Below are 25,130 nucleotides of genomic sequence, written 5' to 3' on the forward strand. Positions count from 1 at the left end.
AAAGCAGAAAAAGGCTTAATCCTTAAAGGTGCTGTACGGAATTTGAAACTTTGTTCCTCTCTGCCGCCATGTCATGGTGCATTATTAAACACACTCGAATAAACTCTTTCTTTCTTTTCAAAACATATTTTTTTGGGGTTCGGGTTGGCGTTTTCTTACTTTTACATTTTTCAAGCTACACTAACAAAAACTTGTGATCACGGGCAAGTCATTCTTTAACCTCCCTCCTCCGTTTTCCCTTCACCAAATAGTGCGTGCCCTGGAACAATTTTGCTAAAATTATAAAAAGCAGATAGGCACAGTGGAAAAAAATAAGATAAAAGCTCTTTGAATTCAGTTGGACATTGTTAACACATAATTAATAGAGAAAATATTATATTTGAACTCAAAAACCTCAAACAAAGCACCCTACCTTTTAATCAATCATTTAATCATCATTTGCACTTAAATTAGTGTTTGAGTGCTTTTTTTGTCACTTTACAGTTTGCATGAGTTTCCCAAAGTCAAATAAACTTTAGTGGAAATTAATTCAATTCTTGTCTTGCTTTTTCTACAAATGCAGTTGATAAACATGAGAAGAGATGAAATGAAGGAAAATGAACATACCTGTGATTTAAAAAAAAAACCCTCAGTAATCGTTTTAATCATATCCGACACCTCTGAATCATAATCTTAAATGTGAGCCTCTAAAAGATCCCCACCCCAACAGCAAGACACACTTTTTTACCATCAATGTACTCCTTTGATGCCCACAAGAGTCTTTTTCTATGTGAATTTGACACCCGTGGTGTAGACAGTGAGGAGAAAAGTAGGTAAACTGGCTTACTCACCGTTAGGCATTGCATATTCTCGGGTCGCTGTGTATCAGGGGCAGCACCATGGTTCGACAGCACGGCCTCTGAAATGTAGACAAAGGAATCACGGGCTGACACTGTGCCTTTGGAGCACATTCCCTCTCCCGCAAAACCACCTTCTGGATGCAAAAGCGCAAAAGTCCTAAACAGTTCTCAGAGTCCATAAAAAGTGGCTGAGAAAAGTAGAGGGTGATTGGGATTGAAACTTGCGAGCAGCGCTCTAAAAATAACAACAACAAAAAGTTTGCTTTAGTTGCTTTTAGAAAATCCACTAAGATGAGAAGATCTCACTAAAGTGACCAAGAGAGGAGGAGTGCAAGGAGAACAAGTGAGAGAGAAGGCAAACGAAGAGAAAAGGAACTCCTCTCTCACTCTATTATCCGTCCGTCACAGGCTCCTGGGAGAGTTGTCATGGTTACGGGAGACTCCCGCCTCATGTGTCCCTTTTAACGAACGCTCATAATGGCTGCATTCAGCGCACGGGTAACAATGTGTGTTTTTTCGGCCTCCGCGTGTTTGCGGCCCTTCTCGACGCTTTGTCTGGCTCATCGTGAAGCTTGGAGTTGATTTCCCGAGAAAAAAAAGCAAACCCACTTGAACCATCTTTCGAAAAGTGCCACGCCCTTTTTCGGTCAAGGCTTCATCAGTGACAGTCAGATAAGATTGAAACTCCTCATCAAACTTTTGATTTTGTCAAAGTGCACTGTTTCCAACCTTTTTAGAGCCAAAGTACAATTTTTTCATAAAAAAAATCTCGATGCACACCATCCGCTGAAAATCTTTCAAAATAAAGGTTTTGGTTTTTAGTGTTTTTCGTATTTTTTTAAGTGAAATTATCATGTTTCATAAATTGGCACGATAAGGTGTTTCTTATCATGTGTGGTGACATCGTGGCTATGGAGGTAATACAGGGCTTTTCAATGTGTTTAATAAATGTTGCTGCAATTTGGGCAGCACGGCCGCTGGGTGGTTAGTGCGCAGCCCCACGGTGCGGAGGTCTGATGTTCAATTACAGTTACCAGCCTCCATGCAGAGTTTGCATGATCTCCCCGTGCTTACGTGGGTTTCCTCCGGGCACTCCTCCAATATTCCAAAGACATGCATGTCAAGTTGATTGGCAAGTACAAATGTCACCTAGTTGTGAATGAATGAGTGGGTCCTATGTCGGTTTGTCCTGTGACTGTCTAAAAACCAGTTCAGGGTATCCCCTGCCCGCTACTCGAAGACAGCTGCGATGGGCTCCATCATCTCCGCGACCAGCCTGAGGATAAGCGGTGCACAAAATGGATGTAATTTTGAATTTTACTACGGTATATTTTTAATTTGTTTACCATGTTTCAGCTTATTTTGTCATGATTTCCTGAAAAAATAACAAAGATTGTACATAAAATGAGCAAAAAGGATCAGCCAAACTTTTTTAATGTTTTTAGATGAGTAGTAATACAATTAAAAAGCTTGGTAGTTCAGATGTATTATAAATTTTAAAAAACACTGCTTTACTAGCTATAAAAATATTCTATATTCTGACCATTTTGACATAGCCTAATATAACTTTTGAAATTTGAATTCTAGTCCAAATGAATTCAAAATGCTGTTTAATACTTAATTATAATCAATCTTCAAAGTTTACCAAAAAAAAGATCTTATATATTGGCACGCAAACTTGTTTATTTTAAGTACACTTTTTCTGATTGTAAGATATTATTTTCAATTTATTTCAATAGTAAAATAAAACTGAAAGCATCATTGAAATAAGCCAACTGATATAGATGGTTTATATTTTTGATCATTTTAAGAAGAGAAAAAGACCACAAAAAAATGACCCTTACACAAAATTAGCTCATATCGCCTAAAAAACATCTTTGTTGATTATTATTAAGGTTTTATACAGGCAAAATTATCTTTGCATATTTTGTGTATATTTTTTTTTCATTTTGCAGGAAAAACAAGTTTGAAAAATTGCAAGAAGACAAAAAAGAATATTTATAATGAGCAACAATTTCTGACAATAATGATGCGACAAAGTCATTTGAAATTTGAAGTACTTTGAAATATTGGTATCGAACACCGTATTATAGTTATTTGACAGTGAATATGTTTCACTTGTTTTCTTGTTCTCTTATTTTTTTCAGTGCAAACATTTCATTGACACTGGGGACAATATAAGAATGTAAGAAAAAGTATATAAAGATAGGAAACAATAAATAAATAGTAATTTAGAGAAACAAAATTATCAGAATCAACCTGACTTACAAAAAGTCATCAACATAGTCCAGAAAATCATCATCTGTCCTGTTTCCAGTCTGGAAGACATTGCTGGCTCACAATACTGCTATTCTATGTTGTAATCAATGACAATAAAGACAATTATATTCTTAAATGTTCTTATTGGACTACTGTGTGAATATTTTTCACATATTTTTATTTATTTTCAGTTGACATTTGAGAAAAAGAATCCAAGGATTTTGCCTCCTGTATGTTTCCGTCTGGCCTCTTCGTGGTCCATGATGCCAGCTGAGGTGGTCAGTACAATGTATCCGAACTGTCTTGAAGGCAGAAGGTTGTTCTGCCACTTCTCCAAATCCTTTAGCTGGAGATCAAAACGTATATATATATATATATATCAAAACATATAAAGCAAGGGTCGGAAACCTATGCCTCACGAGCCATATATGACTCTTTCATGAATACATATGGCTCGGAGAACAGTCAAGGTGTCAAACCCACAGAAACCGTTTTGGCTATATGTCGCTCAGGAATCCTTTATATGGAAGCTAATTGAACAATTTAGGTTCAATGTTGAGACACTTTATGATCAGAACCTACAGAACAACTGTGAACCGCTAGTAACGCCAGCCAAGCACTCAAGGCAATTTGATTGGGCAAGCGGTAGGGTTGGGCGAAGCTATGCACACACTATCTGTACCGAAGGTAAATACATCTGTAGCTTCCTCAGCTGTATTTTGTGACATTTTTACAAAAGAACTCTGCTTGCACCTTGTTTTGAATCAAATCAACTAAGATCACACAGTGAAATAAAATTCACTGGAAATTTAATTTGTCTAGATAGTGATTTAGGTAGTTTTGCTGAAATGTATCTTAAAATATATTGTATGGCACTCTCTCAAAAAAAAATCATATTGCTATTATGACTCCTGACCCCTGATATATATAGCATATATATACTGTCTTAATGAGAACAAGTTTGTCACCATATCTAATATACATACAGTAAGTAATTTAAAAAAGGCAATATAGTAGATAAAAGTGGGGTCCAATACTAAGTTGTGCAGTACATATTAAATTCAAAAGTCGTGTACACTAACAAAAGAAAATTACACCCATCACTTTCTGACATGTTTTGGCCAAAGTCCACAGTACATGGTCCGGTCTCCGGGCTGCAGTCCCCATGGAAACGCAGAAGATTAAACAAGAAAAAAATAAGAAGATTCCGTCTGAATCAAAAAACTTTAGGGGTCCGGCAGGGGAAGAGCATAGGGGGGCAACCTGGCTGGCGTCAGGCCCAGGAGTGAAACCTTTTGTCCGTTCAGGACTTCGGGCATGATGGCGTGGAAGCAGCTGGAGGCGTGAATGACATAAAAAAAGAGAGAAAATAAACGGTGGAGGCAGCATCCAGTGGGAAAAGTATACACGGGAGGGTATAAAGGGGGGAAAGGGAAGATTAGAGAAAGATAAACAAAGAAAGGGGGAAGAAAAAGACCCTGGCAGTCTTTCAGTTTGAACAAGTCGACTCGAGTCTTGTCAAGACCACTCGTCCACTTGAACCCGCATCAGCTTTTCAGCTTCCGGCAACCACAAACAAACAAACACTTGAGGGAGAAAGCTTGTAGCACGACACCGTTTGACATCAATTAGCGGATTATTGCAAACGAGTGATTTAAACTCTTGAATTTCAAACAAGGGGGCAGGGATAAAAATGCAGTCTTAAAATACAGATAAATTTAAAGGTACAACGTGTATTATTTAGTGCCTACTTGTAAGTCTCATCTCTCATCTCATCAGCTGCACCGCTTATCCTCAGTAGGGTCGCGGGGGTGCTGGAGCCCATCCAAGCAATCATCGGGCAGTGGGCAGGGGACACCCTGAACTGGTTGCCAGCCAATCGCAGGGCACACAGGGACAGACAACTCACTCGCTCAGTCATACCTAGGGACAATTTGGACCAGCCAATTCAACTGAAATGCATGTCTTTGGAATGTGGGAGGAAACCGGAGTGCCCGGAGGAAACCCACGCAAGCACGGGGAGAACATACAAACTCCGCACAGGAAGTCTGGAGCTGGGTTTGAACCCACGCAGGAGGTTCCAACGACCTCAGAACTGTGCCGCACACGCGCTAACCACTGTGCCGCCGTGCTGCCCCCAACTTGTAAGTAATGCATTTAAAAAAAAGATTTAAATAAGCAAGAATACATCAATTATTGTATCAACGTGTATTTTTTCAACACTCGTTTTCTTCCATTCCACGTCCGCTTCGTCAAAACTAAAATAGGTGTGTACCAAGTGATGTACCACCCGACTTAGGTGCAAGATTCGTTTCCTTCATGTTCGTTAACTCTGCGACTATGTTTGCGGAGTACGCCATAACACTCAATGGGCTCAAATGTTAGGCGTGGCATAGTGTGGTGCTTGCAAACTTTGAATCGCGTTTATTGGCTTATTGCTATTATCAAAACTTGCCTCTGATTGGTCAGCGTTTTTAAAACTCAAACAGTAACAATTGTGGTTGGCCAAAACATCATCACTCACCACAAAACCTTGAAAAAAAACGCAGTGCTTTGCGGTTTCACAACCGTACTACGTTCAAACTTCTGACTTCGACTTAGGACTGCCCGTACCGCCTTCTTCTTCCTCAAGATTCCATCGGGTGAGGTCAACAAAGTGGCTGGGGACAGAGGGGTCTAGGCTTCCTTCCTAAGGCTGTTACCCCTACCACCAGACCCTAGATAATCGGATGGATGCAATGGAATCTGTTTACAACGGCTTGGGGTCAGGGTGTGGAATGAACAGCTCTTTGAGGGTGGAACCCTAAACCTTTCTATCCACTTCGTCAGAATGGTTTCCAAGCCAGCTGAGTCCTTCCGTCACACCTGCTTCCTGGGGAATAGGCCCAGAAAAGCTTCTAGAGAGGCATCCTAAACAAATGCCTGAACTTCCTTAGCTGCCATCTCTCAATATAGAGGAGCTGCTTCTTGACTAAGTCAGTGATGAGCAAGCTTAAAACCAGGAAGTGTCTAAAAAGGCCTCCGGAAGATATTCCAGAGCCACCTCAGCTGACACCTTTCAACATCAAAGAGTAGTGGCTTGAATTCCAGTCACTGATTTGAGCACTTCTGGTAAACGGAGTTGTGTGATATAAATCTAATGCTTTATTTATACTATTAAAAATACAATAACATTCAAAACATGACATGGATGCAACAAAATGTATCTATTTGTAACAGCCTTGGTGACCGACCTTAGAGGGGGGAAAAAAAAAAAAAACATTATTCTTCCCAGCCACTATGTCAGACTGCTCTAAATAGTTTCTGAGCTAACTGAGGGACATGATCCTGGTCTCCTGGTTTATCCATCAGATCAACTCCCTGTGGGACCGGCCCATAGAGGTGTCTAGGGAGGCATCTAAAACATGCCCAAGCAGCCTCAACTGGCCACTCTTGTAATGGAGGAACATCTGCTCGACTGAGCTATTGATGACCGAGCTTCTGACCCAGAATTATCTAAAGGAGGGCCCATAAGGAGATTCCCGAGCCACTTTGGCTGGAGGAGCAGTGGCTCAACTTTAAGTCAATGATGCCCATGGTTTGTGAAAACTTGAAAGCATTATGCTAATGCTTTATTATTACTCAAAATACAAGAACAGACCAAACATGAGACGGATGCAATGATATCTATTTACGGTACCTTAGGGTCAGAGTGTGGGATCAGCAAATCTTCGAGAGAAGAACCCAAAACATTTTTATTTCCTGCAACTTTGTCAGACTGCTCTGAATATTTTTTAAGGCAGCTAAGGGGCATGATCTCTCAAGATTCTCCTGGTTTATCCGTCAGACATACTCCCGAGGGGGCAGGGAGGGGCATCTAGGGAGGCATCCTAAACAGATGCCCAAGCCGCCTCAGCTGACAACTCTCTACATAGAGTAACAGCTGCTCAGCTAAGCTATTGATGACCGAGCTTCTGACACATAAGTGTCTAAATGAGCTCTCCTATAGAGATTCTCGAGACACCTCTGTTGACACTTTTAAACATAGTGGAGCAGTGGTTCGACTTCAACTCAATAATAACAGGTTTGTGAGTACTTAATATATAAAAACTTGAAAGCTAATGCTTTATTAATACTAAGAATCAAAAAAAGGATACAATATGACATGGATTCAATAAAATCAATTTATGGCACCTTGGGGTCAGGGTGGGGGATCAGCAGATGTTTGAAAAAGAAACCCAAACCAATATTCTTTCCTGCAATTTCATCAGACTGCTCTGAATAGTTCCTAAGCCAGCTAAAGGACATGATCCACCAGACCCACTCTTTGAGGAGCCAGCCCAGAATGGCATTTAGTGAGGCATCCTAAACAGATACCCTAGCTGCCTTAACCGGCACCTCAAAACATAGAGGACCAGCTGCTTAACTAAGACGACAACAACCAACCTTCTGACTAAAGGAGGCATCATAAAGATATTCCGGTGCCACCTCAGCTGACACCTTTTAATATTTAGGAGGAGTGGCTCAAGTTGACCGAGCTTTCTGAGCACTTTTAGGAGAACGGACATGCGTGATGTTAAGTCTAAGCTTTCTTTTTCAAAATTCCCCCAAAAATATACAGACTTGGGTCTGAACCCACAAGTTAACCCATATTCAGTCTGTCGGTTGTTTTGTTGCCTTGAATTGTGTATGACCCCAGTGCCCACTACACAAATGACTCATTTATCACATGACGACGCCTTGACTCTCTCGGGCATGCCGTGTGCAGCCGGCCCACGCTTCACACATTTCACTTCCAGTGCTGAGACAGCCGGGGAGCATCATGTCAACCATGTCACGATGGGTTTCACAAAACAAGTCGAAGGCAATGTGTGTGCTCTGGGTAGATTTGAGAAGGATATCATTAAATTTTGGGAGAGGGATAGATGATCAAATGTTAAAGAGAAACACAATTAAAAGTATCATTAAAGTCAAAGAACATGAGGGGGGGGGGGTTTTAAGGGTTATTGATCTATCTTCGTTATTCATTATCCATTATCCGTTATCGGTCAGTTCATAATACGCTACAAAGCCTAGGAGCCGGAACACTTACTCTCAGCCAAAAGGCCAAGCTAAGGTCCTAGCCCTAAAACCTTGCTGCGAAGCTTCAAACATGTTTTTAGCTCATGCAGGATATGTAGAGCCCAGAATAGTATTTATAATGGCCCCAACTAAAGCCAAAATATGTGACTAATGTGTGTTTGAGGTTGGAGGGACTTTTTTTTTGTAATTTCAAAGTACTATTTTTTCATTACTCTATTTTAACTTGGACCAGTGTGTAAGCACTACGTTGTGAATATTCTTGCCTAATTATGATGAAAGTCTTTTATCTTGATTTCAGTCTTTATTACATGTTTACCTTGTTGCCATGTCTAATCCTGCTGCATACAATGTTTCAATTTTTTTATCAATAACAATAAAGACAATTCAACTAAATTAAGTGGACATGTTAGCTATTTTGGCAAGGAATGCAGCTGACTACCATCCAAAGGAAATGGCTTTTTTAAATTGAGTCTTGATAGTCCACATCATGTGTCACTGGCGTGGTGTATGCAGGTAAGCCCCAAGAACACCTGGGTAGTCCACTGACTGGTTTTGAAAATAGCTCAATAGCAATATACCAGTGTGATTTTCTAGGAATTTTGACTTCTAACTGGCATGATGTATTAGTGGTTGACTCAGCCTATTTTAAACCCACAAACAATTACAACCTGGTAATAACATAATTATAATTTAGTAATGACAAAGTAATAAAGTCATAAGTTATTCAAGGAATGCATATGAAACATGTAGCCTTTGTGATCGTTAGTAACAAAAAAGTAGCTCTCAGCTTCAAAAAGGTAAGTGACCCCTGTTGAATATGGTAAAAAAAATACTTATCAAGTAAACTGTAAGAAGTTATCTACATGTAAATTAATGACCCAGGAAATCGCTCAATTTTATATTTGCAAACATAAACTATGCCATTGCTTTCTCCTAGTGATCAACCAAGTAACTATAACTTTCACCCTTATCAGTACGTGGCAACACATTACTTTTTAAAAAAGGTTGATGGATACTAATTATCTGCTCAGGAGGTATTACAAGGACATACACTTAATAACTCATTTAGTTTGATGAAGCTGATTAAAATTGCCGAAAAAATATAAGTAATAGAATAAAGTAAAAAACTTGCAAATAATTTTAATTATAATTTTGTTATTAAGAAAACAACTGAAAATGAATGTTATAAAACCTTTTTCATTTTTATTTTTAAGTGTATGTTATTTTTGCAGAAAAACAAGATACTACTATAGTAAAATTAGAAAAACCGGTTAGGAATTTATTAGCAAAATAATAAACCAAAATGAATAACCTGTATTACCTCCTGGGATACGGTGCACACAAATGATAGGAAACACTTAATGTCAGTTAAAGCTATTAATAATTGTTTAAAATGAATTTATTTTTAGATATTTTTGACATACAGTGGATTTTTTAATGAAAAAAGTGGCTTGGCTCAAAAAAAGGTTAAAAAAAAAACAAAAAAAAAGGTAAAAAAAAAAAAAACAACAACACTTATGATGATTTATGTGATCAAATTCACTAGAACAGGTTTAGGGTATCTCAATAGCCACAAGCTTGCTTATATACGATGTATCCCTTGCTTATATGCCGCAACTGAGTTGGACGTCATTGAAAAGAGTCAGGACTATGCCGCTCACTTGAGCCACAACTTAGACCTGCTTTTAGTTGGTCAAAAATCTAGTCTAGATGTTTCCTTGCAGCATACAAACGACTGTAATAAAAACAAGGAGTATACCATAACTGATGAGTTCCAGGAGGGTGCACCAAAAAGCATGAAAACAAAACAAGGACATTAAGTCCAAACCAGCAATCCAGGCCAAAACTGTAACGCGAAACAGAAAGACCACCACTAGCTCCACTTGACCAAAACAAAATTGAAGTGATCATGCTGTTTTCCCAGCCCCAGCATTCCATTTCACACCGTGGATAATACATCTAAGAAAGCATTTGTCCATTTGAGAAAGTGTGACGGCATTTTAATATCAGGAGCAACAAGAGGGAAGATCTGCTCACACAGCGGAAAGCACGGATGAGTACTTTAAGTTCCCACGCTAAACTGGCAAGTAAAGGGAGCACCTGGTCGATTAATTATTTACACTATAAAGAGCACTCCACTGATACGTGTCACCGCTGTGAAATCAAGTGTCTTGTTATTTCTATGCATCATTGCTGTACAAAAGCTTCATTTTAATGTGAGAAATCCACCAATAAATTCAGCTATGAGTTAGCTTTTCTTTAAAAAACAAAAAAAACGTTTTTTTGACCAGGAAAAAAATCTCTTTGTCATTTTCTGCTTTAAAGAATGTTTGGCTGCCACTCAAGTTCCGTTTTTAGGGTTCCGCCTCTTGCCACAAGCTTGATAGGCGGTAAGAAGGCTTGAAGGGTGTAATTAACTGTCATCGTCTGGAAGATAAGAAACCTTGTGGACAGAATGAGTTTGACTGAGACAAAGGATAAAAAAAAAATGTTTTTTTCCCAATGAACATCTGTGTATTCAGGGTGAAAATATGATATTTAATTCCATCCTTCTTAAGTTGAAAAATCCATTGAAAAATATCTCATTCTGAGAAATGCAATTTTAATCACTCTTAACTGGTTCTCTGCATATAAATCGTATCTGCAAATATTTTATTCCTGTTTATCTACTTTACTTTATTTTCAACCTTAAACAAACACAGGTACTTAAACTGGTATCAGTATCGGTGGTTATACCAACGTAAGTTTTAAGCAAAAAGGTTAACAATTTTCAATGGCACGCAGCATATATTGAAAATGATGTTTGCAAAAGAGTTTAGTAACTGCATCAATACGAAAGAATGGGGTATTGATCACCAACCCTAGAATCAATTAAACAATATGTATAATAATAAGGAAGACAGAAATGAAAAAGACAAAAAAGAATGATAATAATTGATAATGATAATGATATGTATTTTTATTCATATTTTTAAATTGGTTTACTCATTTTAAATTACAATTAAAATACTATTTGACATTCACTAGAATATAGCACATCAGGAAACTAAACTGTTTGGTATCAATATGAAGGAACTTGGTATTGATCACCCACCAACGTATTTAATAATTATAACAAAAAAATTAAATAAACAACAATAATAGTAATGATAACAACAACAGAGTCGAAAAAGACATAATGAGAAACGATAATAATAAATGACAATTATATTCATTATGATTTGATTTTTACGTTTATTTTTATTTAAAATTTATTATTTTATTTTCTGTAGTTTTCTTTTTATTTCAATAGTAGTTGACATCCAAAAAAAGGGTCAAATTAAGAGATATACTGAAATATGTTTAGTACTGGAATTGATATGAAAGAACACATTATTAATCACCCACCCAAAAACCGCATTTTCTATTTCCTTGCTTTGGCTCTGTAGGGACGAAAGCATGACCAACTTGGGTGCTGAGGTGCTTTACCTATTTTGGGTGTTTGGGCATTTGGGTTGGCCATGGTCAATTTTTTTGTGTTTTTGATACTTTTTTCCTATTTTCTTTTCTTTGTTTTTGCGTATGTGTTTGTCTTGCTCGTAGGATATGACCAGGGTAGATAGGCTCTGTGTGATATTAAAATTTAGTTTGATGATCTGGAACCTTTGTGAGTGATAAATATGCAAAAAAAATCAGAAATTAGGAAGGGGCCAAATATTTTTCAAGGCACTGTATGTGTGTTTTTGTAATTGCAATGGAATATTTTTTGACAATGTATCTTGATAAAAATTCCACACTTATTTTGTGTTGTTGCGACACTGTCTAAATATGCTCTGGAATAAGTTTTCTCCTGTTGCTAAACTGTTTAGACTCCAAAATGTCACTTTTATAAACATGACAGAGGTAGACTGATAGCTTTTCTCTAAACAGTGTCACAAGAACGCACCAGACTTGATGTTACCGGGAGCGTTATCCCAAAAATGAACAAGGAGAGCGTACACACATTCACTCAAAGAGTTGCATCGTACTAAACTGGCTTTTGATCATTGCCGTGTTTGTGCACGTCATTGTGCAGCAGTGCCCTGGCCTACATTCTGCCAGCTGGCCTGGCAACATTCAAGTGCATGAGCATGCAAAGCCCCCCCTTCGACACTACAGAGAGACAGAGACAACACAGCGCCATATGAATCCGATGAGACAGTAGTGGGGCAAGTATTACCACTGCATGAGATGATCACAATCCGGAGCCAGATGTGCTCACGATTGACTAAAAACGACTTCCTCTACCAATTGCAACCTGCATTATTTAAAATGGCTTAGCGTGGCCGAGTCAGTTTGCTGTTTCTGCCTCGTCCGGTCCTCCACAGGCGGACGGAGGGGAACTGCTTTTAAACTTGCATGACGTGGGAGTAGCTCATGCAGGCGACATAACAAGTAGAAATAGTTGCCAGTGTCAGGCCAAAAGTGCATAATATTTGACAGTTGTTTGATTCGCTTAAGTACATGAGTCTTTAAGGAGATGTTTCTTCGAAAATGTCATAAAGTTGATCATTGCATCGCAGGAGGCCAAATTGTCATCAGAGAATTTGGAAAGTTCTTGTTGGATATCAAATTCTCGTCATGCTCGGGTGGGATGTATTTATATGGAGTTTTTTCATATTTTGTTGGTATCAAATACTCTAACCCTCAAAACTTTTTAGTTGGAAAACCTTACGCCCAAATAAAGTTTTGAGCTACTGTAGTAGCGAATGCAGCAGACTCTCATCTGATCGAAGTGGCTCCGCTTATTTCAATTCAGTCCTGATAGACAAACAGTCTGCATGGTAAGGAACGTACTGAAATAACTGTAAGTAGGTATCTATAGGAGATGTTGGGAATAACGCCGTCACGTAACAGGTTTTTTTTTCGCCATTACCGTTACAGACAGTCAAAAGCGTTGAGCTTGGCTCTTCTCTAAGTTGTGTACGTCACGTCTTTTCAAATCATATCACCATTCAAATTAATAACTACCATTTAGTTAGAACCCCCAAAAACTTAAAAGACAAATGGTGCAGTTTGGTCACTTTAAGTTTCTCTAGTTTGTTTTTTTCCCTTTTGCTTTTTGAAACTCGTTTTTGGTTGCACTACACCACATATCTTGAACTAATTGGCCCGCGGGCCAACTGTGGCCCGCAACATCATTTTGTGTGGCCTGCGAGACAATCCTGAGAGAAGCACAAGAGAAAGAGACAGCAACAAACAATGACCTGCAGTTTTTCATATATCCACTGGGTTTCACCAAAGCTAAGCACCAATCCCCAAAGCTGTATTTTCTGACTACCATTAATCAACCCGAGAACATCCAGGAAACCCATCCTGATGTTCTTCTACTTAAAACATAAGTCACGGATGCACTGTTGTACGCAATACAAAAAGTACAAAACTAAAAATGATAGAACCTGGGTGTCTTTGCAAAGGTTTTTGTAAGCTTTAGCTTCTTTTCATAATATAAATCTAACAGTGAAGATACCATTATGAGGTAAACATTTTCATAAAAAATACATATCAGAAAGGCTTTTAAAACAATAATAAATCATTTAAATTGGTGTTTGTAAGCTATTTATGTCCTTTTCTAGTCTACATGAGCTTCCATGAGTTAAATAACTGTTGTAGATATGAATTGTATTGTTGTAAATGCGTTTGTTTTTGTGTGCAGTTGATAAAAAGTTCAAAAGAATAGATCGCAGTGAAGGTAAGAAAATATTGAGAAAAGAAAAAAAAAATAATAATAATAATAATAATTTCCTTTGTATTGTCATTCTTTGTAACAATGTACACAGAACTGTATAATCAAATTTTACATCCCTGAATCATGATTTAGTAATGCTTCAGAAAAGACCCACATCATTTTAGTTAAGGCACACTTACACGATTAATTTACAAGTTTGGCCCCCCTCGAGATAATGTTTTTTTTACCATGTGGCCCTTGTGCTAAAATCAGTTTCACACCCCAGCACTACACAGTAAAGTGACATTTAGGGGTCAATTATTACACGCTGTCTCTTTATGGTAAGATACTGTTGCTGAAAGCAGTTATCTAGATGTTGTGACAGCAGCCATTGAGCATAGGTAAGCTAAGCTTCTTAAAAAGGGACAGAGGGTAGCGGGGGTCGCGTTTAGGGAAATAATTGAAATACAAAAGATGGATGAAGGGGAAGACTCAGGAGGAAGATCTAAGAAGACTTTGCAACTAAAAGAGATAACACAAACCGTACTCACCTAGAGTAGGCTGCCGTCACTGTGGAGGCTCATTTCATACACACATACATACGCAACCACATAAAGGTATACAAAAAAGAGAAATCCACGCTAGTATCGGAGAAGCACGGGACTTGTGTCTGGATGGCGATTGTGACAAGGAGGTGCGTTTGGGTCCAGAAAGCCCTCCGTTCCCCCTCCCCATTCGCTTACTCTCTCTCGAATGTCACTCTCCAAACGCTTCCTTGCTTTCTTCCCTGTTTAATCCCTCGCTTAAACACAGTGCAAAGAAGATCGGCACACAAACAAGCATCGGGGTATTTGTACACGTGCCTGTTATGAATGTGTATATCTTTTTGATGGTGCGAAGGATTTTTTTTTGTATATTATTGACATTGTTTAAAAGTGGGGTGCAGAGTTACAGGTATTCATAAAAAGTTTAAAATCACATATATTTTTATGTCAAGTATATGTTAACAATGCCCAACTGGGTTAAAAGAGCCTTTATATATATTTTTTTTTGACAGTGGCTTTTATCTTTGTTTCATCGTGTTCAGGCCACAAAACACATCAGGCTAGAAGAAAGGAGGCAGGGGGCGCGGTAGTGAGTACACGCGTGTGGTTCCGGTTTTCTTTTATTCCAGGATGCAAATGGTGAAAGTAAGAAAAGGACTGTTTAAAATACAGTCCAAATGCCAACCTAAACCCCCCAAAATGAGAAAAAATAAGCATTTATTCAAGCAAGTGTAAGAGAGACCCGTAGGTGAAAGCACCACAAAAGCAGCTTGACAGAGGCTGCAATGATGATTTAAGCCAGAAGGTAGCAACAGCAAGTAGACTTTTCGACTTACGGAGACCACCTTAAAATTTCAAAGGCGTTATTTCTTTATAGTTTTTCTAATGTTCTAAGAAGGTATAGACAACAGATTCAATTATTTAAGGATAAGCGGTGCAGATAATGGATGGATGGAAATATAATAAAGAAATATATTATTGTAATTATAAAAGAAAATGGATACAAAATAAAATAAATGAAAATAATTACAAATAACTAAAACTTATGTAAAGATAAGAGTAAAAATATAATATGAATAGTCATACAAATTAAAAAGTAATAAGTAAATCCCTTCTGTTCTCCAGGGTCAAAATTATTTGAAGTCTTCTTTCCTTATTTTGAGTGTCTACTAAACTATAAACTCAACAACTGATGCAAATCATAAAAATGTAATACTTCAAATCAGTACAATACAATAATTTAATAAAAGCTAAAGTCAGTGGAATTCCCAATGTATGTGTTGCTTGCTGTGGCCTAAATTTATTAAAATATATTTTCTTTTTTTTCCTCAAACTGTATATTTCAATACAAGGAAAACTCTTACCAGATTTTTGTGACTTTTGTACTCCAGACACTCGAAGATGCTTGCGCAGGCCGACTTCTTCCCCAAGCAAGTAGTACCATCCTCGGATCTCCTAGAGCAGCAAATATGAAAAACGCTTGTGTCAGCAACATGTTATAATATTCAAAGCATTAAACATGTATAGAAACACACACGGATGTTGAATTTAACCCAATATGAAGGACTGATTCTTGCATATGTAGAATAAACGTATAATGAAACAAATACCAATAAATATATGATATACAAATTAATGAACACATACATATATCACGTAATACCCACATACATGATATACATGCAAATTATTACTTATGTGTTTTATTTGTCATTTATTTTGTCATTTATTTTGTAATGTCGTGTATTTTGTCAAGTATTTCGTCACAACAAAATGTTATTTAAGGACGAGGCGGCACAGTTGCCTGAGCTTTCACCTGTTGGTTGATCAGTAATGAACGAATCGGCTGACCTGCTCCCTCATTTGAAAAACATTTTGGAGGAACAAAATACACCACCAATTATGTGACAAAACACAAGACAAAATGCAACCATAATACACAACTAAAGACACAACTAAATACGCAAAAAAATATCAGACAAAACGCACAACTATTACAAATCAAAATCCACGACAAAATCCACGACAAAATCCTTGTTGAATCCAAGACAAAATCCACAAAAAAATATATGACAAAATCCATGACCAAATACATGTCAAACTACTCGACAAAATACATAACAAAATAAATAACAAACGACCCGATAAAATACCACACAAAACACATGACCAAAAACATGACAGATACGACAAAATACCCAACAAAATATGTAACATAATACATGATAAATACACAACAGAATATATGACAAAATACACAATAAAATAAACGGCATAATACATGACGAATTACGCAACAAAATTTGCGACAAGACAAAAAGACAACAAAAAATACCACAATGTATGCAACAAAATATGCAACAAAATACAGGATAAAATACACAATATGAAACATGAAAAAATACACGATGAAATACACAACATAATACATGACAAAATACATGACACATAATGAGACAAAATACGCGAAAAAACACGCGAAAAAATACACAAAAAACGCATTGACAAAGTATATGACAAAACAGGCAACAAATCACACAACAAAAAACACGACATATATATGACAAAATACATGGCAAAATACATGACAAATTACGCGACACAATACGCATCAAAATACACACAAAAAATATGTGACAAAATTTGCAACAAAACACATGACAAAAACAGACAACAAAAACAGATTCAGATTCAGATTCAGATCTACTTTATTGTCATTCTAGTACACGTGTATACAGAACGAAATGTCGATGCATCTGACCCCCACAGTTTCCTTGAATGTACAGATATAAATAATGTTGTATTGTATTTTGGCTACGTATAGTATTTTACCATAGTGCCGATAGTGCAAGAAGAGTAGCTAACCAGATGTGCAAAATGGGCAAAAACAATACAATGTATGACAAAATACACGACAAAATACTCAACAAAATATGCAATAAATACAGGATAAAATACACAATACAAAACATGACAAAGTACACGATAAAATACACAACATAATACATGAAAAAAAAACATGACAAAAAACGTGACAAACTACGTGACAAAATACACAAGAAAATATAAAACAAAATACACGATAAAATACACAACGTAATACATGACGTAATACACCATAAAATACACAAGTGTCAGAACCCCAACAGACGGTGGACCCAACGTATGACGTTATTACACCAAGCATTATTTTACGGAAACGGGGCATTCATGTCCGGGAACACAAACGGCAGCGATCCGGCGATTGCTGGGCAGAAGAAGTGGGGCAGAGAAGTAAGGCGTGGGAAAACAGGAAGCCAGGGGCAGACGAGACCGACACCGGATACACGATGCAAGAGCAAGATACGGGACAGGACGGGACAGACAGGATCAATACTGGATACAGGATGCATGAGCAAGATACCAGACAGGATGGGACAGACGGGATCAATTCCTGATACTGGAAACAGGAGCAGGACACCGGACAGGACGAGACAGACAGGATCGATACCGGATACTGGATATACGAGCAGGATACCGGACAGAATGGGACAGACAGGATCGATACCGGATACTGGATACACGAGCAGGATACCGGACTGTGTCAAAATGCTTGCCTTGCAAGTGCAGAGGTTCATTGACGGACTGACTAGGAGTGAATGGAGTACAGTACCGAGTTTAGATAGGAGGGGAACCAATCAGGCAACGAGCAACAGCTGGCACCGAACGAGCGGAACCAGGTGAGGGCAATGGGTAATCGTGACACACAACATAATACACAACATAATACATGGCAAAATTCATGACAAAACCACAAAAAACACGACAACATATACGACAAAATAAATGAACAAATACTCAAGAAAATACATGAAAAAGTACAGAACATAATACACGAAATAATACAAGACAAAATTCATGAAAAAACATTAAAGTTACACGACAAAATACATGACAAAATAAATACTGACGACGTATTCACATAGCTAAATGAAGAAATTACATTAACATCATACATTTAGGTATTACATGATTTCTTTTTGTGTTGATCTTTATTTTTATGGCATTTATTCGCAGTTATTTATTCATGTATTAATTTATATTTGTATTTCTACATATACGTAAAGGGCCACAGAGTCACTAGTAACCACTGTACTTTATCTTATTCCAGGAGCTGATCTCCACCCCTCGACCCCCCCACATCTACCTTCTGCACTTTGCCCTGTGAGCCAGATGGTTTATGTGCGTGTTACATAAAGCTATGCCAGGCCGAGGCAGTGGGCGTCTGATTTGTAATGTGAATGATGTGGACACACTCATGCAAAAAACAAGGACATTGCCGTCACTAGTGCATACGCCATTTGACACTCACACACAAATGGACAGGACACACACACGGACACACAAACAAGCTCGGGCACAGTCTTATTGTACTGAATAATGTCATGCTGTGGACAGTAACAATAATCTCTGCTTTAAAAGCATCTTATCTGAGTGGACAGATTTCTGCAGGCAGTGGGACACAGCGTAAGGGGGGAGGGGAGGAAACGGTACAGTATTCAGTGAGAATCAGGATTTAAGCTCATCTAAGATCACGTTTTTTTAATGGGTACCTAAAAATATCTTGCTGAGGCAAACTTTTTTCTTCGTTCATTATTTATGGTATTTAACTTTTTGTTCTCAACAAGGTATTGTTTGTATTATATTACTGAAACTAATTATGACTCAAATAGAAATAAAAAAATATTAAGTTAAACAAAAAAATATATAACAAATGAAGTTTATATATGTTTGCATATATATATATATATATATATATATATATATATATATATATATATATACAGGGAGTGCAGAATTATTAGGCAAGTTGTATTTTTGAGGATTAATTTTATTATTGAACAACAACCATGTTTTTAATGAACCCAAAAGTCTCATTAATATCAAAGCTGAATATTTTGGAAGTTGGAGTGGGGCTTTTTTAGTTTTAGCTATTTTAGGAGGATATCTGTGTGTGCAGGTGACTATTACTGTGCATAATTATTAGGCAACTTAACAAAAAACAAATGTATACCCATTTCAATTATTTATTTTCATCAGGGAAACCAATATAACAGCTCAACATTCACAAATATACATTTCTGACATTCAAAAACAAAACAAAAACAAATCAGTGACCAATATAGCCACCTTTCTCTGCAAGGACACTCAAAAGCCTGCCATCCATGGATTCTGTCAGTGCTTTGATCTGTTCACGATCAACATTGCGTGCAGCAGCAACCACAGCCTCCCAGACACTGTTCAGAGAGGTGTACTGTTTTCCCTCCTTGTAAATCTCACATTTGATGAGGGACCACAGGTTCTCTATGGGGTTCAGATCAGGTGAACAAGGAGGCCATGTCATTAGTTTTTCTTCTTTTAGACCCTTTCTTGCTAGCCACGCTGTGGAGTACTTGGATGCGTGTGATGAAGCGTTGTCCTGCATGAAAATCATGTTTTTCTTGAAGGATGCGGACTTCTTCCTGTACCACTGCTTGAAGAAGGTGTCTTCCAGAAACTGGCAGTAGGACTGGGAGTTGAGTTTGAGTCCATCCTCAACCCGAAAAGGCCCCACAAGCTCATCTTTGATGATACCAGCCCATACCAGTACCCCACCTCCACCTTGCTGGCGTCTGAGGCGGACTGGAGCTCTCTGCCCTTTACCGATCCAGCCACGGGCCCATCCATCTGGCCCATCAAGACTCACTCTCATTTCATCAGTCCATAAAACCTTAGAAAAATCCGTCTTGAGATTTTTCTTGGCCCAGTCTTGACGTTTCAGCTTGTGTGTCTTGTTCAGTGGTGGTCGTTTTTCAGCCTTTCTTACCTTGGCCATGTCTCTGAGTATTTCACACCTTGTGCTTTTGGGTACTCCAGTGATGTCGCAGCTCTGAAATATGGCAAAACTGGTGGCAAGTGGCATCTTGGCAGCTGTACGCTTGACTTTTCTCAGTTCACGGGCAGTTATTTTGCGCCTTGGTTTTTCTACACGCTTCTTGCGACCCTGTTGACTATTTTGAATGTAAAGCTTGATTGTTCGATGATCACGCTTCAGAAGCTTGGCAATTTTAAGAGTGCTGCATCCCTCTGCAAGATATCTCACTATTTTTGACTTTTCAGAGCCTGTCAAGTCCCTCTTCTGACCCATTTTGCCAAAGGAAAGGAAGTTGCCTAATAATTATGCACACCTGATATAGGGTGTTGATGTCATTAGACCACACCCCTTCTCATTACAGAGATGCACATCACCTGATATGCTTAATTGGTAGTAGGCTTTCGAGCCTATACAGCTTGGAGTAAGACAACATGCATAAAGAGGATGATGTGGTCAAAATACTCATTTGCCTAATAATTCTGCACTCCCTGTATATATATATATATATATATATATATATATATATATATATATAATAGATAGATAGATAGATAGATAGATAGATAGATAGATAGATAGATAGATAGATAGATAGATAGATAGATAGATAGATAGATAGATAGATAGATTCAAAGATTTTTTTCAAGTAATATACTTCCCCTTTTTTCTTACTATTTTTCCTTTTCTTTTTTCCAACTTTTGGCGTAAAAGGCTGGGCAAAAAGAAGATCTTGCGTTTTGGTAATTTTGAATCTCTGTAGTTTGAACTCCTTCTTGTGCTTCGTGGAACTCCTTTTCAGTGACACAACACAGCCACATGTGGTGGTCAAATATTACACACTTTCCCTTTAAAGTATTAGACACTGACAGTTGTGTTTCCTCAAAACAAATATGTATATACAGTATATGTACGTATGTATGTATTGCATGTATAATAGATAGATAGATAGATAGATAGATAGATAGATAGATAGATAGATAGATAGATAGATAGATAGATAGATAGATAGATAGATAGATAGATAGATAGATAGATAGATAGATAGATAGATAGATAGATAGATAGATAGATAGATAGATAGATAGATAGATAGATATGACCTTTTTGGCTACAAATGTAGAGCTCTTTTTCCAATGGACGCTGTTTTTTTAATTGTAATTAATTTAGCAAGCATACAAAACTCCTTTCTTAGATTTGTTTATTTTCTAAAAAGAAAACAAATAGTTTTCAGTGTACAGTACTCAGATTATAATCTTACAAAATGATCAATTGTAACAATATATGTATTTCTCAAAGGTTTTTTAAGTTACGTGGTGTAAAAGAAGTTTCAGTATCATTTCAGCATAAGTTGAGGGTACTGAAAAATGGTCAGGGGACTACATTAGAAACCTCAGGCCGTAGTTTGGACACTGTTGATATAAAATATTAGATTTGATATCTTAGAGGGCTGATATTCAAAGGAGTTTTTTCATATTTATTTATTTCAAGTTTTTTTATACTTTTTTCTGGTCTAGTATTTCATTTTTTTTTCTTTTAAAGTCTTTTTATTTGATTTGACAGTAAGTAATTATTACAAAAATATGTCTATTATTATTTTATATAGTTTTATTTTTGTGTCTTGTATCAAAAAGAAAAAAAAGATGAAGTTATATTTTGGGCCATTAAGCATAGGCGGCAACAACAAGATAAATTTTGGCTGAGTCCCATTCTTCGCACTTTCACTCGCTATGTGCCCTAGTCACTCGGTTTGCGCGTTCACGTGAAAATGGGGTGTGTCCCGATACTCTCAAGACCGAGGCAGAAGTGCCCTCAAACCATGTCGTAGCCACTTCAAGACCGAGGGGGCTCTCGACCTCACTGTGACTACCCAGAAGGCTTTGCGAATTCTCAATATCAACAAACATGCCCGAAAAGGAACCGCACAAATGTAAGTAGTTTTCCACAACCACGCATGTATTTGCAACAAAATGTATTGAGATATCTTAGTTAGACGTAAATGCAATAGAAAATCGTATTTTCGCGTTAAAACACGAACATTGCAAAATCGCTACTTTACGAAGTGCACTAATCTACCAAGGGAGCTGGCAAAAAAATCTTCACGCTACAAACTGTAAAGTAGGATAACTGTGCAGAAAATCACGGTTCAGCCCATCCCTGTTTTTATCTTAAACGAGTCGTCCTTTTACATCTACTGTACATGGCCAGTCGCTAAAGGAGCATAGTCAGAATACCGTTCTGGACATAAGCGCTTGTTTACTGCACACAATTTCGGGTGTCGTGTTTTATTTACAATATGATTCTTTCATGTGAGATCAGAATGCATTAGTTTTCATCATGCATTATGAGTAATGTCTCCGAATTTCACGTGGAAATACAGTTGAAACAAACTACTATCACATAGTCCACTGCCTTCTCTGTAAACATATATTAAGTAAATTAATTACCTTCTCAAAATGTTGTCCAAATGTGGAGACAATTCTAAAGCATATGTGATGCTGGCCAATAGAAGGCTCATACAGCCATAAGAATAACATGTCAATTTTGTGTATCTATTCACTATCAAATACTTATCCAGAACACATCCTATAATTTCCTGTCTCACATCAACTTGTTGAGCACCCTATACACAGTTGTTTTTGTATAATACATCAGCATTAAGTAATTCTTGTTTTTTCCACCCAACCTAAAGGCCACTGTAGAACGTCCCGTGGAAGAGCTGGTCACCATCACAGCTACCACGCCATCCACACCACCGGGCACGTCGTTGGCACCTTCTAATCCGGCGCCAAACCCCAAATCACCCAGAAAAAAAAGGAAGCACAATACACTCCTTGACTTTTTGAAAGTGGAGTCTGCCGGAGTGAGGAAAAGGCTCGAAGAAACTGTGGCCAAAACTGAGCGGTTCCTGTCCTTTTTGGGAAGCTCGTGGACAAATTTCCAGAACAGTGACATCTCTGCAATGTTTCCCTTTGTTTTATAAAAGGAAAATATTTTTTTTTATTAAGAACTCAATGAAGTTCCAGTTTGTGTTTCCCAGCTTCATGGAAGTATTGGTATATTTTTGTTAAAATTTGTGACACATTATTTATTTACTATTATGTATTTTGGCCCAATGTGAGTTTGTTTTTCTGAAAGTAAACTATTATTTAAGCTGGAGTGATTTGTAGTTGTTTTCTGTCCAACAGTCACATAGTTCACACACAGTATCTCACATCATTATGAAATAAACCACCAAGGTGTTACTCAAAATGAAGATGTTTATTGAATAGTAATGCAGAAAAGCACATAATGCAAATGTGGGTCTGACTTAAAGAGCCTAAAATATGGCTTTTGGGCAATTTATTCCATATTAACTGTGGACAATTCTTTGTACGGTGGACCTGGGAACCCTGAAGACCCGTGACACCACACGGTAGGACAGAGCGTGGGCCAGCCAGTACACGTAGATCAGGACCTCCAGCCACGGCCCTGTTCCCTCTTTAGCAGCTCCTGCAGGGCCCACATAACCTTCTTGCTCAACCTTAAGTCCTGAATGAGTTCTGACTCCACATCCAACCATAAGCACAGGATGGGAACATTCCTGTCCAACCTGTCCACGCTTATGGGACAGCCACTCTGGAACACAATAGATAACAAACAATTTAGACATAAATGTGGGCATAGCAAAGAAAAAGACCGCTTTAACTGTGATGTAAGCATCATGAAAAAATGTTGAAATGACCTTTTTATATTCAATGACAACTCTTTTGAATTAAATTCCTTATGAACTAAGGTTTTTGGGTCGTACAGGGAAGTTTGGTGACGATATTATGTCAGCTAAAGGGTCAGGTGGACTGTTCTTGTGTTTGTTTACGTTTCGTCATGTCACAGATTCAAGACCCCTACTATATGTCATAAAATGGCATTAAGATACTAATAAGTAGATTGCCATTTATGTCTACACAAACATAGGGTATTATGTGAACGTGCATTGTATGTTAACTCTTACTGTATTTGACCGAACGGGTCAATTTTTTTTAATGAGTGTACGTACCTTGTAAAGATGAATCAGCACTACATAGCGCCGAAGCTGTCTTCAGTATAGCACATTTCTCCTCCGTTGATTGGAGACACGGAAAAGATGATTAGCTTTCAGGCAATCGGTAATAACACAGCAGTAGCGGGCATTTTTAACGTTGCACGAACTCTCCAACTGACACACTACAGGTTGAGACTCGAGTTGTTTACATGTGACGTAGACCAATACGTCACTGAGGTCTACAGCCAATTAATATTACCGCCATCTCCTGGACAGGGGTGGAACCTTGCAAGTCTTGTCCAAACCATCTCCGCTTTGCACTCCACCGGCGGAGGGCACTCCTCTATCGAGGGACCTCACTGGAGGGTCCTCAGGGCCGAGTGAGAGAAATGGGATTGGGCCTTTGACTTCCAAGCATGAAGGACAAGGTCAAGGTCAAAGTCAAAGTAGTCCCATTATTAGCATACGAGAACAGTAAAATATGAACGATGACAAGAATTAGAGACTGCTACATACTTACAATATGATCTTCGTTTATAGTAGGTGATAATTTGATTTTGTATTTAATATTGCAAAAGAGATTTCTGATGATGCCAGTTCCCTATTTTGACTATTTGATTATTGTCCACTGTCGTTTTTATTGTTTTTACTATTACATCATCAACGCTATTCGATGTGGGTTTTTGGATGAGATCCGATTCTCATAACTGAACTCTCCTCTCCCGGTCCTCCTTGCAAGTTCTAAAATAATAGATGTTTTCTCTTCTTATTTTGAGTGTCTACTAAAGTTTAATTAAACTTAACAGTAGGGCTTTACGTTTTGTGACAA

The 25,130-nt window shown here is 37.8% G+C and overlaps 1 protein-coding gene and 2 long non-coding RNA genes across 3 annotated transcripts in view; 1 reads left to right on the top strand and 2 right to left on the bottom strand.

The window, feature by feature from the left end:
• Positions 1–14,566, bottom strand: part of rgs3a (regulator of G protein signaling 3a) — a 183,133-nt gene extending 168,567 nt beyond the window's left edge. The window contains exons 1-2 of the mRNA XM_088320165.1: positions 14,397–14,566; positions 831–898 (exon numbers count right to left, since the gene is read on the bottom strand). Of these exons, the coding sequence (XP_088176291.1) occupies positions 831–845 (15 nt within the window). The 5' untranslated portion in view covers positions 846–898; positions 14,397–14,566. The remainder of the gene's footprint in view (positions 1–830; positions 899–14,396) is intronic.
• Positions 14,567–22,142: 7,576 nt separating this feature from the next.
• Positions 22,143–23,439, top strand: LOC148350746 (uncharacterized). Its single transcript, XR_015847106.1, has 2 exons — positions 22,143–22,210; positions 22,973–23,439. It is a non-coding gene; the product is annotated as an uncharacterized LOC148350746 (long non-coding RNA).
• An 83-nt stretch (positions 23,440–23,522) lies between these two features.
• Positions 23,523–24,699, bottom strand: LOC148350747 (uncharacterized). The gene is made up of 2 exons (XR_015847107.1): positions 24,317–24,699; positions 23,523–23,898 (listed from the first exon to the last, which is right to left on the bottom strand). It is a non-coding gene; the product is annotated as an uncharacterized LOC148350747 (long non-coding RNA).
• Between the last annotated feature and the right edge of the window lie 431 nt (positions 24,700–25,130).

Source organism: Urocampus carinirostris, chromosome 16 (assembly GCF_059441175.1).
Source record: "Urocampus carinirostris isolate Australia breed hairy pipefish chromosome 16, RoL_Ucar_1.0, whole genome shotgun sequence".
Lineage (NCBI taxonomy): Eukaryota > Metazoa > Chordata > Actinopteri > Syngnathiformes > Syngnathidae > Urocampus > Urocampus carinirostris.